Source organism: Balaenoptera physalus, assembly GCF_965194825.1.
Source record: "Balaenoptera physalus genome assembly, chromosome: 9".
Classification (NCBI taxonomy): domain Eukaryota; kingdom Metazoa; phylum Chordata; class Mammalia; order Artiodactyla; family Balaenopteridae; genus Balaenoptera; species Balaenoptera physalus.
The window spans coordinates 18,946,943-18,964,194 of record NC_138888.1 but is presented as its reverse complement, the minus strand read 5'-3'; the positions used below and the strand labels follow the sequence as shown (position 1 = coordinate 18,964,194).

Genomic DNA, 17,252 nt, shown 5'->3' with positions numbered 1-17,252 from the left:
TGTCCTTGAATAAACAATGAAGACAAAGCCACGATGAACATACCTGGTGCCAGTTTACTAAAGGCATCCCCGAGAAGCATATAAATAAGCTTTAAGTGGCTGGGCTTATGAACCATGTCTTGTACCCTTATTGATGGTGCTTGCTGTGGCTTCTGCTACCAATTCAAGTGTTGCTTATCCTTCAGTGCAGGGGAAACATATCTCAGTCACAGGGTAATACGTAAGTCTCGTTGGTACTCAGGATCCTAAAACCACAGTAGCCACAGAGATTGGAGTATTTACCTGTTCCTTGCCTCCTACTTCCAACCATAATTTACATGTTTTTAAGATATAAATAACAACTGTTAACCATGTAATTTTCCTCACATTTTCTTTCTGCCTACGTTTATACAACCAGTACAGCTGGTGGCAAAGGTTTTCTAGCACAACATGTTTTATCCTGGCCAGAAAAGAACAAAGATTAAAGAAATATCTGGTTTAGATATACAGGAGAAATGGTCAGTTCATCTTTTTTTTTTTTTATTAGACTTGTCTGCCTCTCTCCCTCCTGCTTGATTATTTCAGTTATTTCCTTACATTCCTTGAGTTCCTGCAACAGGCTGTTTGTGCCACCAAAGTGCCAACTGTTGCTTTGGATTCCAAGAACTTTCCAGTTTCCTCCCTCCCTCCTTCCCTTCCCTCCTTCCTTCCTATCTTCTTCTGTCTTTCCAACCAAAGATCAGCATTCACATGATGCTTGAAAGAAAATCTTTTACCACTGAATGCTATATCTTAGTTAAATGCATAGAGCCACACAACCATTCTTCATTCAGAACATCAGGAATAGCTGAATGAAAGGAAAAATACTGGACATTCAGCTACTTCCTGATTTTGATATTGACTGTTGTGTAATTCTGTGTAATTTGATAGCTCCATTGTAAGCTGGGAAAGAAAACCTACGGATTGATGGGATTCCATAACCGCAGTGTCCTGCTTTGAGGCTCACCACATCATTGTCTTTCTTCTCTCTATTGGATTTAATATTTTAAGTGAAATTAACAGGAAACACAGAGCGAGAGAGAGAGGGAGGGAGAGAGAGAGATCAATATAGAGGTTATCACAGAACAAGCACAGAGAAGTCACATGCACTGTGTTATAGTCTCGCTTCTCTTCGTCCTGTGGTCATCCTTTCCACTGCTATAGGAGCTTATTTAAAATAATTATGCCTAATGTTTAATTTCAATGTTCACCGTGTTAGTGCGTGGGTTGTGTGCTATATCCATTGAGAATTTACTTCTATGTCAGCTTCAGACATCTTTAGGAATACCCACATTTTTCTTGGCTACTGCTTTCTTTTCTACTTATGACCCTTACTTTGTTACGTTTTCTGTTCTTCCACTATCTCCATGTATTAGTCCACATTTTTTTCATGTCCTGAGCAATTGTGTTGTAGAGGTTAACTAAAAGAACACATTTTTAGTAAAAGAGTTTTATAGAAAGTCTTTTGTGTACTTGAAATAGCAGCAAATGCCAAGTAATAACTCCAGAAGACATTGCTGACTTTCTCCCTTGAGACTTCATTGTTTCACGTTGTAAATCTGGAAAGCAACTGAGAAATAGACTAAAGAAATCTCATATTGGTAGGATCTATAAAGTCCTTTTTAATACAAAACTTTATGTATCGTAGTACATTTCTACTTAACTCTATTGAAATTTGCTGGGTAAATAGTTAATCTAATCAGTACTGCATTAAATGTCAAATTTTACATACAATCTTGAAAGATTTTTTAAAAAGTACATCACACTACCTTTTTCTTTTTAGAATTAGTAATAAAGAAGCCTGACCAGTTTCTTGAGATTTCAAGTCCGTTTTTGAATTATAGAATGACTGCATTTACAATTCCAACAGAAACGTAAGTATAGAACATTCTTTCCCATGAATTCATCTTGTTAACAGATGAAGCATTTTGTGATTTGTGCAGTTAAAAATGTATCCCTTGGTGACAAATGTATTAAAGTTTGTGTCAATGCAGTGATCATAGGAAAATAAAATTTTTAGGTTCTATTTCACAGTAATAAACAGTTAAGATAAATTTTGAATTGGTCAAAATGAGGCCTAAATATGTCTGGCTTTACAGTTTTGGCTTCTGTTTTAGAACAACACAGTATTTTGTTTTACTTTAAACATTAACACTGGGGAATGTTTTTGGTTATTACCTGATAATTAAATCACAAGATCAAATGATTGTCATAAGAACCTGGGAGGTGAAGTCTGTCAGTCCTAGAGGAGAAAAAAAGAGCTAACTAAATACAACAGCAAAGACAATGAAGAAGAAAAAGGAGGAAGGGGAGGAAGAATCCAAATTTACTAATATTTGAATGTGACAATAGGGGTAGAAATAAAAATTATCATCCTGGGTCTAACGTTTTTAATGAGTACATAGTGGTGAAAAGGAAGTCCACAGATAGCAATAATGAGAAGGAATAGTGGGTGATATGATTATTACCACTAAAAGTGTGGTGATTTGTTATGAAGCAATTGATAACTAACACATGGATATATACATATATCAAGGATTATCAAATCTATTCTTTAAATTTGTGCAGTTAAATGTACTTCAATAATCCCTCAGTAAAGTTGTAAAATATAAAAATAAATAATAGTATTTAAAATGGTTAAAAAAATAGGGATTCTAGAACCAAGGAATATAATAACTGAAATTTTAGAATTCAGTGGATGTGTTTAATCACAGATAAGATACAGCAAAAAAAGACAATTAGCAAAGTGGAAAACAGGTCAAAAGATAATATCCAGACTGAAGTATGGAGACCAAAAAAAAAAATGAGGAAAAGTATAATAAGGACATGTAAGAAAAGTTGAAAAAGACCAACATACTTGCAAGTGGGTCTCAGAAGTAGAGGATAGAGAGTTTGGGGAATAATAATGAAATAAAAATATAATGGCCAATATTATACCAAAAGTTAAAAAAAATCAAGTCAAGATTCAGCAAGTTCTGAAAAAAAGTCAAGTAATGTAAATGGGGAGAAAACTGCCGCTAGATAATCATAGTAAAACCATAGACAAACATAATACAATAATATATAGATATAAAGCAGAAGAAATACTGCAAAAAAAATCAGCGTGGATAAATGTCACACACAAAAATATTAGACCAAAGAAATCTGGTATAAAAAGTATACAGTTTAGTTTTAATTATTCTATGAATATAGATTTTTAAAAAGAAAAAAAAAAGCAATATATGGTGTTGGAAGTCTTGATAGTGGTTACCTGTGGCGAGGAGTGCTAGCTGTGATTGGGAAGCACATCTGGCAGGGCTTGTGGAGTGCTGGTAATATTAATATCTCTTGATCTGAATGGTGATATGGCCATATTTACTTGGTGATTTTTCAGCAAGTTTTACATTTATGATGTGTGTACTTTTTTGAACTTTTTTTTAAACTTTGCTAGAACATCATTAAAATTTTTGAACGGCTTATAGGTCACAAATATAATGACCATTAGGTACGTTTCATCCTTCTCTTAGATATATTAAAATCCACGATAAGAATATAAGTTGATGAATAAAAGCAGTCAAAATTTAGATCAGAAGTCTGTTCATTGCACTGTCCTACTTTTAGAGCTTCTTTACATCATAGCCCGTTAATTTACATTTTATGGACTCTAGTTAAGTTGAAAATATTAGAAACATTATTCAAATGTTTTAACTTAAAGCTCCTGCAGTTCTGTGCATCAACAATGCACTGAAAAGTGGGTGAGGAGGGACCCCCTAGGCAGCGCTAGTAGACAAACATGGCATTTAGCCATGTCGAGCTTTATAAGCAGAAAAAACAATTTGCTGCTTCTTTGGTTTTAAAAATTTGTTCTGCTATGTATTTGCAAATCTAGTTTTCCTCAAACTTTCATTTTAACTCATAAAAATTCTTATTTTATACATAAATTATTAATTTCTATACAAGTTTTAAATAAATTTAGTTAGCAGAATTTATTTAAACATTTTAAATTGTATTTACAACAGTACTGTATTTTATTTTTGCTTTAAGTAATTCTTGAAAAGCCAAAAATCACAAATAAAATCTTGCCAATTATATAAATCATCATTAAAAGTTCAAATAATCAAAATGTTTTTTGGTAACCTTGGTTTTTCCTATGTACACTATTAGTTTTTACAAACCAAAATTTTCTTATAACTTAATTATAAACCTAAAATTAAATATAAAGCTACACATTTTATAGCCTAATTTGTTGGATTATGTAACATGCTACACTTCTTTCACCTGTTACCAATACAAAATACCGCATAAAGACAGAATTTTCTTAAACTTAACATAAAAATATTAATGCTTTATACTTTTTCTAATTAATTTTATAGTTAGTGTTATCCACTGAGATGATGATTTTACCATTCCAAATAATTTTTTATTATCTCTTAGCTTATTGAGTTTGCATATTACTCAAATATTTTGCGGATTGTATGAACCAGAGCTGCATACACCACCAGGACACATTTTCTCAGGATTCAAACTGTCACACACAGACTTCTAGAATCCCTATGCCAAGAGAGACCACAAATGCGTTGGTTTCATAACCTGAATTTCCAACGTTGACTCTCTTACTTAATTTTCTTATGCTTTCTTTCAGCTTTTTAACCTAATTAAGTTGGATGAAATTCTTTAACCCAGGTCTAGGTGACTTCAACACTTGATTGGATTCAACTAATCTATTCACTGCTTGAACCTGTTATGAATTCCCTAGTATATCCATTTTATCTGGCAGAGCCAAAAGCAAAAACATGTGAATGGCATTTCCTTGTACCTGACTGCTGTACCGTCAGAGTTCTCAGGTCAGCATAAGAGCAAGCCGGTTTTTTGGCGAGCCCTGGAGAATGAGTGCTATGCAACTACCTTTCCTTGGAACACTGTCACTGTAGCAACAACATGCCCAGTTTGCCCAGTCCTGGCTCCTGGCCTTGTTTTAGAGAATCAGAGCCTCACAGATATGTTTGTGCTACCCTCTAGTGGCAGTTTCAGAGACATTTAGCTTGAGGTGAACCAAGTTTTACAGAACACTAGCAAGGAAAAATCCAAAAGTATGGGAAGTTCTATATACATGAAATTTAATTTTATCTTTGAAACACCTAATATATTTGTACTATAACAAATATCTTTTTATTGTACCCATAAACTTCTAGCTGTGGCAACATTGATTTGGGGTCATGTCAGCAATAACTTTTTTTTTTTTTTCCAACTTTTTGGGTTTGTTTATTTATTTATTTATTTATTTATCTATGGCTGTGTTGGGTCTTTGTTTCTGTGCGAGGGCTTTCTCTAGTTGTGGCAAGTGGGGGCCACTCTTCATCGCGGTGCAAGGGCCTCTCATTATCGCGGCCTCTCTTGTTGCGGAGCACAGGCTCCAGACGCACAGGCTCAGTAGTTGTGGCTCACGGGCCTAGTTGCTCTGCGGCATGTGGGATCTTCCCGGACCAGGGCTCGAACCCATGTCCCCTGCATTGGCAGGCAGACTCTCAACCACTGCGCCACCAGGGAAGCCCATGTCAGCAATAACTTGAAAGAAAATACTGTATGCTTGGGTAGCTAGTATAAATATCACAGTTGTAAACTTAAGGGCTCAACGTGCATCATTAAATTTTTGACTCCAAGCCCTATTTCACTGCTACATTACTCTGATACTTAATTAAATCACTTCTAAATGCCAGGTTCCTATGTGTTCTGATCATCAACATTCAAAGATGGCCACCATAGCTTTACAATAAATAGCGTTCCAGAAAATTTTTACACCATTCCAGTGACTGATAGAGAATATTGCTTCAGTAGTATATATAGCAATTAAATATTTTTTAACATGAAGCAAAAGAAATTACTGGTTGTAAAAGAATGAGAATGATAAAATGAAAAAAATCAGAACTTTCTATGGTTGACCAAACATCACTATGCAACGGAATATTATTCAGCCATTCAAAACGAAGGAAATCTTGCCATTTTTGTGACAACATAGATGGACCTTGAGGATATCTCAAGTGAAATAAGTCCGACAGAGAAAGACAAATACCTTATGATCCCACTTATACGTGGAATCTAAAAAAGACAGACAAGCAAACATGCTCATAGATACAGAGTACAGGAGAAGAGACTGATGACTGCCAGAGGCAGGGCATGGGGGTGGATGAAATGGGTGATGGGGGTCAAAAGGGACAAACTTCCAGTTGTAAAATAAGTAAGTCCTGGGGCTATACTGTGCAGCGTGGTGACTATTGTTAATAATACTGTGTTGTATATTTGAAAGTTACTAAGAGAGTGGACCTTAAACGTTCTTATCGCAAGGAAAAAAAATTGTAACTGTGTGTGGTGGTGGCCTACGTTAACTAGAATTGTAGTTATCATTTTGCCATATATACAAATATTGAATCAACATGTTGTATACCTGAAACTAATATAATGTTATATGTCAAGTATATCTCAATAAAAGCTGCAGTTATTTATTAGTAGCTTTAAACAAGAGATTAAGGTAACAGAAGTTTTTTTCTTTTTTTTCCATTAGTCATTTTGTACGATCTTTGATTAAGAAAGGGGTGCTTCCAGGATCTGGTTTATCTTCCCTTACTGAAAATGATGAAACTGCAACCTTTAGCCAGACAGGCTTAAGTCAGTTGACAAGAAATATGTCTCAGGTAACTATGTTACTCTTATTATTAGCCTGATTCTTAACTATAAAAAATTTTTTTCTTAAATTGTGAAATATATTATACATAAATGCATTTGAGCAGAATAAAGAATACTGAAAATAAACTTCTTACGTACCCATCTTCTAGATTAGAAAGTGGAATATTCATCTCTCATAGATGTCTCCTGTGTTCTCTTTTTTTTGGGGGGGTGCACTGCATGGCATGTGGGATCTTAGTTCCCCAACCAGGGATTGAACCCGTGCCCCCTGCAGTGGAAGCACAGAGTCTTAAACACTGGACCACCAGGGAAGTTCCACGTGTGTCTCTTCTGAATTGTATCTCCTACCTGCCATACAAGGTCTGGTATTTGTCCGCTCCACACTCTTCTAATTTTGTCAGTTATGTACACGTTTATGAACAATATATAGCTTGGTTTCATTGTCATCCTCATTTTATTTTTGTGGACTCTTGTATTAATTCTTCTGGGATTTCTTAATGTTGTTTATGAGATTTGTCTCTTTTGCCACATGTTACAGTTCGTTCATTTCACTGGTCAAAAGTATTTAATACATAACTAGTCTACCATTTAAAAACATCTTTCACAGTGTTAATGGCTACATTCATTGCTTTTTGTTTCTTGCTATTGCAAGCAGTGGTACCATGACTCATCTTGACTGTCCCTGTACACACATGCAAGAGTTTCTGTAGTTCCAGGGTTTGTGAACTTTTATGTGTTATGTCTCCCTTTTTCAATTTTCTAAAACACACGATGAATACAACTTATCTCTTTCTGCGTATGAGCTGAGTATTGGCAACAGGGAACAGTGGAAAGCAGAACAGCTGTCTGGGTTAGCACCGTGTGAACATACAACTTCACGATTTGGTGGTTGAAGGTATACTAAAGGATAGCTGCCAGATAGTTGGGCAGTTCAGGTTACAGGAGTGTCTGTAGACAGGAAGATGTGACCACATGGAATGCAACAATGGGCCTAATAACTGCTGTAACTTCAAAGTAGTGATCAGCACATGTGACATTTCAGATTTTGCAACAACTCTAATATAATGTAAAATATTGTGATTTCTTTCATGGATAAAGTCACAGTTATTGCCAATAACACTGTAGCTACTCACCTGCATTGATAAATTGAAAACTGAAGAAAACTGAATGCTGAACTTCAGCTAAAGATGAAAATAATCTTTCAAGCAACCATGTTCATGGATTCCTGAAATCTAACCATGGGCCCCAGTGGACACTAGCCTAGGAAGCTCTGTTCTAGGATATGAATCTGGGAGTATCACTGACGGGTCATAGGACATTCACCTTTTAACCTTACAATAAAATGCACTGGATGAGAATTTTCTCTGCACACCACATTCTGGCCAACCCATATATTGTCTGATGTTTCAACTTCTGCCAGTGTGGTAGGTGTGAAAGGGTTTTAATGCATAATATATTTGCATGTTCAAAAATAAAATTATAAGGCATACATCAAGAAGTCTTGTTTCCATGTAAGTACTTCTCCCACTTTCACTGCTTTGCCCTCTGTAGGACACTTTCAGGGTGTCTTTATGTAAATATAAAGAAACACACAATATTCCACCTTTTTCTACTCAAAACTTAATGAAATTTTTTAAAGTTTTTACTTAGTAAATACTGGAGATAATTTCACTATGCCTAAAGAGCGTCTTTGTTCTTAAAGTCACATACTATTTCATTATGTGAATGAACCATAGTTGATTTCTACCAACCTCTATAAATGGTATAAGATACATTGGAGGGTACAGAATCACACGCAGGTAAACACATTTTTTAGAATTAGTTGAAAAGCAGAGACTAACAGATGAGAAATCTTGCAAGAAGAATGAATAGACTTAAACATTGTTAAACTTTTTTTCTTAATTTCAAAGTATTGTATGCAATAGTTTTAAAGAGTCAAAAGTTACCAAAAAGATAATCATAAAATAACCAACCTGTATTACCCCTCCTCATTCTTTAGCCTTCCTCCCCAGAGTCAATCACTTTTATTTAAGTGTTTCTTCTGCTATGTGTCTCCATATTTCTAAGTAGTAGGCTTTATGAAGGCAGAGATCTTGATCTTTATCATCTACTGTTTCTCCCTCAGCACCTGCAAAGACGCCTAGCACATGACAGACACTGTTACATATTTGTTGAATGACTGAATTCCGTTCTTTCTCCATTTATCAATTTAAACATTATCTCTTGACCTCTTGCTATAGAAGATAAGGATTTAGCACTCTCATATTCACTTACCGTCTCATACCTCCACTTTCCTCTGTCTTCAAGATTTTTTCATTTCACAAGTTTTTGTCCAATCAGTACCCTAGCTGTGAGGCTGGATACCAGAGCAGACCCCGTTGAGATTTCCTGAGCTGTTACATAATGCTTCTCACCTAATAGGGATGAAGCTGTTGGGGAAACTAAGAGTTCTACGAGCCATAACAGCTGGAGCCCTAACGGTGGAAGCGAAGGGCTCTGCATTGTGGCTTGACTGGCAGAATCTCTGACTGAGATGCCCACTGCCACCTGGGAGTCTCAGTGCCCCTTGTGTACTTCCCAGGCCTCTCACAGGTCTGGCTCCTGGCTCGTAACTGGGACTGGCTGCGTAACTTGTGGAATGAAAATGCAGGGCCCCTTGTTCAACAATTATTAAGAATGTCAAGAGAGTGACAGCAGAGCGTTAAAACAAACACAGGGCCCTTCTGAGCCCAGCGTCCTGAGTGATTACACACTCATGAAGCCGGCCCTGCTCTTGAGCTTGCCTTCGACACACAATCTGGCTGATAGACTGCAGGCAATAGTGAGGTGTGCCATTTCAGGCCGAAGCACTTAATGAGTCTGCACGTGGCTTTGCAGCTCTCTGCTTCTCCCACAACCATCAGGAAACCGCGTATCCCAGTGGCAAGGCTACAAGATACAAGTTTCTAGATCCCTACATCACAACTGGGAAAGGAATCCTTTGAAAAGGAGCCCCCCAAAATGGGCTGAATATGAGGGAGAAATTAACCCTATGTGTTAAGCCATTGAAATTTCAGGATTGGTTTGTTACCTCAGACTAGCCCAGCCTAATATAGTTTATGTTTTTAAATAGCAAAATTACCCTACCTTTGCCCTTAAAATAGATACAAATATTAGGGACACTAGGCCTGTTTTCAGACTTTCCTTAGGAATTAATATTTAGTGCAAGTCAGGCATTAATTATTTACCTGTTTCCTTTTCCACCTTCATCATTACTTCAGGCTGTAATAGAAGAAGGATGGTAATAAATAAAAGTATTCTTCCGTTAAAAAATATTCTAGCTGTGGAAGGATTTTTATTGGAGAGACAAATTTCTTTTCTTACACAACTTTTTATACAAACCAATTACTTCATTTTTTTTTCTATGACACATTAGGAAGCCTTCCCAAACACTCTTGTTAAAAAAAGAAACACCATTGAACAAATACCTTTAAACCCCCTTTACCACACAAACACATCAGATAACTCTACCAATGCCGCCTGTTTTCCTGGAGATATCACCCTCTGGAATCCTTTGCTCTCTTTCTCTTGTTCCAACTGATGGAAACTTGCACCTGTCATCATTGGACTTTCTTTTCTCTCTCTCCTCTGATGGATTTTCTAATTCTTGGAAACTATGCTCTCCTGCTACTTGATACCCTAATTTAGGTGGTGCACATCTTCTAGAACTCCCTGAGAAAAACTGCATGGGAAGTGAAAATTATGAGGGCTTTGTATGTCTGCAGATGTCTGTATTCCACCCCCTCCCCTGATTTATATTTTGGCGTGTTGTAGAATTCCAGTGTGGATGTTCTTTCTTTCAGAATTTTAACTCTGTTCCTTAACTTTTGTCTTTTACCTTCAACCACTGCTCTTAACAATACAGATAACATTTTGATTCTTGATCTGTTCTGTATGACTCTTTTTTTTCCCCTCTGCGAATGTTTTAAGACATTCCTTCCATTCTTGGAATAAGAAAAATTTACAATGATTGGCCACGTAAATGAGTCTGTTTACATGAACTGTGCTAGGTACTCCATGAGCCCGTTCAACCTGAATACTCACGTTTTTCAGTTCTGGAGGATTTTCTTATACTTTTTCCTCAAGAATTTCCTTTTCTGAGAACAATAATATTGAATACATTCACATTGTTGTGCCACTAACCTCCAGAAATCATTTCATCTTACAAAACTTAAACTTTATACCCATTAAATCATTCTGCATTCCTGCCCCTTTTCAGCCCCTTAAAACCACCATTCTACTTTTTGTCTCTAGGATTCTGATTACTCTAGGTACCTCAAATAAGTGAAATCATACAGTATTTGTATTTTTGGGGCTGGCTTACTTCACTTAGTAAAATGTCCTCACAGTTCATCCATGTTGTACCATGTGTCATAATTTCTTTCCTTTAAGGCTGAATAATATTCCATTGTTCATGTACATATACCACCTTTTGTTTATCCATACATCCATCAATGGATACTTGGTGAATAATGCTGCTATGAACATGGGTGTATAAATGTTTCCTTGAGATGCTGCCTTCAGTTCTTTTGGGTATATACTCAGATGTGGAATTGTTGGATCATACGTTAATTCTATTTTTAGCTTTTTCAGGAACCACCATACTGTTTTCCATAGCAACTGCACCATTTTATATTCCCACAGAAAGTGCAAAAAGGTTCCAATTTCTCTACATCCTCACCACATAACAGTAACAATAACACTTGTCATTTTCTGTTTTTTTTTTTTTTTTTTTCTTTAACAGTAGTCATCCCAGTGGCCGTGAGGGTGGTATCTCATTGCAGTTTTGATCTGTATTCCCCTAAGGATGAGTGATGTGGAGGACGTTTTCCATGTGCTTGTTGGCCATTTGTATATTTTCTTTGGACAAATGTCTATTCAAGTCATTTACCCATTCTTAAATTGGGCTTGTTTATTTTATATTGTTTTTGTAGAAGTTCTTCATATATTCTTGATGTTAACCCTTTACTAGACATATGAGTTGCAAATAATTTCTCTCATTCCATAGGTTGCATTTTCACTCTGTTGATTACGTCCTTTGAATGACAGAAGATTATTTATGTAGCCCAATTTATTTTTACTTTTGCGGTCTGTGTTTTTATTGTCATATCTAAGAAACCAATGTCAAATCCAATGTCGTGAAGCTCTTCACCTATGTTTTCTTTGAAAAGTTTTTTAGTTTTCATCTCTGAGTCTTTTGTATCAACTTTACATCCAAACTTTCTATTGAATTTATTTCACTTTCCTATTTTTAGTTTCTAAGAACTGTCTCTTGTTCTTCATTGTATTTTTATAGTTTATTATTTGATAAATGAGTATCTTCTTAACTTTCTGATATTAATAACTTAAAAATTTCTCCCTATATTATCATTTCTGGTTCCTATGAATCTCCCTACCCACACCCATTAGTTTCTTTCTTTTATATGAGACTCTTTCCTCAATTATCTACCAGTACTTTTGTGTACACATATATTTAAGGAATTTATGAAATTAAAGAGCTGCTGATTAGAAGAAGCTTTATGGCATGGATAGAGCTTGTCAACTGGAAGTTTTAATTTGAGATAATTGGGGGTAAATGAGCTTCATTTGGGGTGGGACTAGCTCCAAATATCAGATTCCCTGAGGATTTTCCCTGGCTCTGTTCAGTGTCTCAGGTTAAGGGTCCTCTAATCTCCCTGCTGGGTGGAATGTGGTCATAAGGATTGCTATATCCTTATCCACCAGAGTTATTAAAGCCGAGCAGCACAGAGTTCCTGAGAGTCTCAAAGTTCAGCATGTGGATGTTCACTTAATTCCTCTCCTCTCTATGTAGTAAACTTTCTTGCTTCCCACAGTATCTGTGAACCCAGATCCGGAGACTTTTCATTTAATTTCTCTACTTGAAGCAACTTCCAGTGTCCTGTTTAGGCAGAAGAAGGATCGATGCTAAACCAGAAGGGATTAGGGAGAAGTGGGGATTTGTCTGTTCCTTATATAGACATTCAACCCATCCCTGTATTTTCAACCTGTATCTCATTCTGTCCTTCCCAGATGCCTGCTAATTGTTTCTGGGCTCCTAAGGCGTGGATGGGCTTGCTTCTCACCAGCACTTAGTATTCAGTTTTGTCTACTCTGTTGTCTTCTCCATATACTTTACATCATCCAAAATATCACCCATCAGTCTGTATAAATTTATACCATTTTATCTTTTATACTTATTTTAATTGTGTCCCAGAGATAACAGAGTCATACATGTGAAGCTTATTTTCCCTGTTAAAAATTTGAGAAAACATTTTTATAATTTGAAATAATCCTTAGGTTCCGTACACTAATTATCAATCATAATCTCATTTTACTCAATCTGTATTAATTATAGGTGCCTCATACCAACTAATATATCTACTTGGGGATATTATTGTTTTTATTTAACTTTTATTATAAGATTCAAATGTTTAATACACTCATATCTTCTGTATTTTAATGTCACAAATTTAAACTGTCAGCCAAATTCACATCTTTTGAGTTTTAAGGTTAAAAACAAATTTCGTTTTGCTGTAGGTTTTAGTAAGTATTTGTAGAAATCTATTTCTTCAATGTTTAAAAGACTGTATTAACTCTTTTAGAAACTGTGGTGCTTTAGAGAGCTGTAATGTTTTGTCGAATTTATAAATGGTTTCTTAACGTGTTCCTTTCATTTCACAGGGTAATGCTGCTTCACAAGCTATACTCAGAAAAGGTAAATTAATAATCTTCTCATGACTTTTTTTCACAGACATCAAAGCACAAAGGGGTCTCTGCTTCTCGACAGCTTCTTGCTCTCCCTCCTCCTGGCTCTTAGCAGCCTCCCTCCAGGGCTTCCTCTGATGTGTTGAGTCTAATCTGCTCTGGGCTAGAAAAATCAGATAATCTCACTTGTTAAATTCAAGCTTAAAGTCAAAATAAAAGACTATCTAATTAAAGTCCCATGAGTAAAGTTCTTGTGTCTTAATGCATGCACGTTATGATCAAAGCACTGGAACCATTGCAAATTCCTCAGATCCTAAATAAAGACTTGACCAAGGCTGAAATCCAAAAAAGTGTTATGTGGCATGTGCGTATATAACATTTTGGTTCAAGAAAAGTGTATGAGAACTTTATGCCATTCCTTGATAAACATAAAATAAGATAACGGAATCACTGACTGCAGGGCTTACAGAAATACATCCATCACAATAGATCTTTCAAGTTTTTGCTTCTCCTTCTGTTGTCTGCATCAGCCCCTCTTACATGAATATGTCTGTTTACAGCAGATTTTAAATACATAAACCAGCTAACTTGTGTTATAACTTGAATCTCTAAAGAATGTGTGCACAAATTTATGAAAGTGATTTCAAAATTTCTGGACACTCTGCATGTAAGTTATGATTAAATTCTCCTGAGGGTATGAAAATGGGTCTTTGTATGGACCTCTACAAATTTGAGGCCTGCATGTAAACTATTATCTCAGTAAATATTTTCTCAAAAATAGATTTTGATATGTGAGCTCTCCTCTACAATTTTTCATATCTTAATAATTTAATATTTAACAATTAGGTTGTTTGACATGGTTGTCTTCTGCTGTACACAGATGAACTACCAGACTATGGATTGAATGATGCAGCCCATGCAGCTGAAGGAATCAGTCTGGAAAGAGACTTGGTCAGCCAGACAACAGCAACACAGGAAAAATCGAAGGAGGAACTTGCAGCAGTAAATAATGGTGTTTCTAAAGAAATATGGTTAGATTTTGAAGAATTCTGTGTATGCTTTCAGTAAGTATAAATTTTTGTGTGCATTTAATACAGTGGGTATATAAGCTATTGATTTTTAGCTTTCATTTAAAAGAGTTAAGCCAATATTAGTCTGGTGTTGATATAATATCAAACAAAAATATTAGAAGGATATTTACAACAGCCAGGTCACGGAAGCAACCTAAATGCCCATCGACAGACAAATGGATAAAGGACATGTGGTACATATATACAATGGAATATTACTCAGCCATAAAAAGGAACAAAATTGGGTCATTTGTAGAGACATGGATGGACCTAGAGACTGTCATACAGAGTGAAGTAAGTCAGAAAGAGAAAAACAAATATCATATATTAATGCATATATGTGGAATCTAGAAAAATGGTACAGATGAACTGGTTTGCAAGACAGAAATAGAGACACAGATATAGAGAACAAACATATGGACACCAAGGGGGGATAGTGGGGGGGTGGTGGTGAGATGAATTGGGAGATTGGGATTGACATAGATACACTAATATGTATAAAATAGATAACTAATAAGAAAAAAAATATTAGAAGGAAATATGGATGAGTTGATTGTTCACATGAAACATGAATAGCCACACCAGTCTCAGGCCAGTTTCAGCTTATCCTCAAAGACTTATTTGTTTATTAAGATGAAGGCAGTTTATTCACTGAAGGAGATCATTTTTGTCCCTTTCAGGCAACTAATTCAATACAGTTATTATTTTTTCTCAGCTTTACTGAGATGCAATTGACAAATAAAATTGTAAGTATTTAAAGTGTACGTGGTGATGAATTGATACACATATATATTGTGAAAAATCCTCCCCCATCAAGTTAACTAACATATCTATCACCTCATATATTTATTTTGTTATTGTGTGTGAGAACATTTAAGTTCTATTCTCTTAGCGAATTTTAATTATACAATATAGTGTTATCAATGATAGTTGCCATGTTATACATTAGATCTTCAGACCTTATTCATCTTATAACTGAAAATTTGTACCTTTCACCAATCTCTCCCTATTTTCCCCAACCCCAGCCCCTGGCAACCACTTTTTTCCTTTCTGAGTTGTTATTATTTTTTTAACTTTCATCTATCTTTACCTGTTTTGCCTATAATTATTTGCTTCTGAGAAACTTAACATGTAGTACTGTTTTGTTGCATATGATGACAATAACCTGTTATAAATTATGTTTTTCAGGAATATATATATTTTCCACAAGCCAAGTTCATATTGCCTTAACTTTCAAAAATCAGAATTCAAGGTAAATAGATTATGATCTCTTTTCTTTCCCTTCTTACATTTTTAATGGAATCATGCTAGTGAAAAACTCGTTCGGATTTATCAAGCATTTCTAAACTTCTAACATAATTATATTTAAAAATTTAAGGGACTTCCCTGGTGGTCCAGTGGTTAAGACTTTGCTTTCCAATGCAGGGGGTGCGGGTTTGATCCCTGGTTGGGGAGCTAAGATCCCACATACCTTGCGGCCAAAAAACCAAAACATAAAACAGAAGCAATATTGTAACAAATTCAATAAAGACTTTGAAAAATGGTCCACATCAAAAGAAAAAATCTTAATTAAAAATATTTAATTCTTAGGGTCTTCTACTAATATCTGATCTAGACAATAAGCAAAATTCTTCTACCTCATATCCCCAAGTGTGATCCATCTGATTGTTTTGCAGTGATTCAATGCTGAGCCGCATTATTATATAAATTCACATAAAGGAAGTTTTGACTTATGAATAAATGAAGGAAAAGCACAAATAAATTCACTACATTTGATTTCAATTAGTGTTTACTGACTTGCGCACAATTCCTAAAATATAAGCACATTTTCACTATCATTTCTGTTATTTTTGCCCACGTTCTTCCCTCTGCCTGGAGTTCATTCTTCTTCATCTTTACTGCCTTCATCTGGCTAACACCTAGAAGTCCTTCAGAACAGCATGGATGTCCTTGACCCTGTGAGACCTCCTTCCCTGCCTGTAGAATCTGGGTCAAGTACCCTGACGCCATGCACTCTGTATGACTGTCCCCACCCCGACACTTCCCTCCCTCCATCCTAACTGCACGGTCACTTCTCTGTGCTCCTCCACCTACCCAGCCACTTCCCGTCAGCATCTTAAGGAGGACTCCGTCCTTTTCTTTACTGTTGTAGTACGCGTCCTGGCATGAGGTGGGAGCTTGGTAAAAAAAAGAAAAAAAAAATTGTTGAATGAATTAACGAGCAAATGTCACATTGAGTGGAACTTTGTGGAAAACTATGAAACATATCCTGGGAAACTAAGTTGTGCTGAAACTTGCATGTCACTTGTATGGGGCCCTGCAAGCCCCCAGTGATACTCCCCCGACATCTCCATGAGCTGTATGCAGAGCTGGGGGAAGTAGGAGGCTTGGTGATCACTTCTCCCTTTGCACTTGTACGAGATGAAAATGCAGGCAGAGAAAACCGTTTGAGCATCCCTCAAGAGGTGCTCTGTAGCTGGTTGCCTGCTCTGAAAGTAAGAATCAGGTCTGTAGTAGTGACTGGGGTGGCGTTTGCAGGGGTGGCAGAATGGGTGACCTGGTTCTGAAGTCTGTCTATAAAAACGCCCAGAGGAATGCTTTGATTTTATGAATATTACAAAAAACAAAACAAAACAAAACAAAAAACCTGTTAATTGGGAATAGCGGAACCCAGAGTACGGTATGAGAATAATATACAGTTTACAGTTAACTTAGGAATGTTGTCATATTCAAAATACTGGCAATAATTAAATGATAGTC

At 36.0% G+C, this 17,252-nt stretch overlaps 1 protein-coding gene across 1 annotated transcript in view; it reads left to right on the top strand.

The window, feature by feature from the left end:
• ADGB (androglobin) overlaps positions 1-17,252 on the top strand; it is a 167,508-nt gene that overhangs the window by 83,458 nt on the left and 66,798 nt on the right. The window contains 5 exon segments of the mRNA XM_082475050.1: positions 1,802-1,892; positions 6,557-6,686; positions 13,399-13,432; positions 14,303-14,486; positions 15,681-15,744. Of these exon segments, the coding sequence (XP_082331176.1) occupies positions 1,802-1,892; positions 6,557-6,686; positions 13,399-13,432; positions 14,303-14,486; positions 15,681-15,744 (503 nt within the window).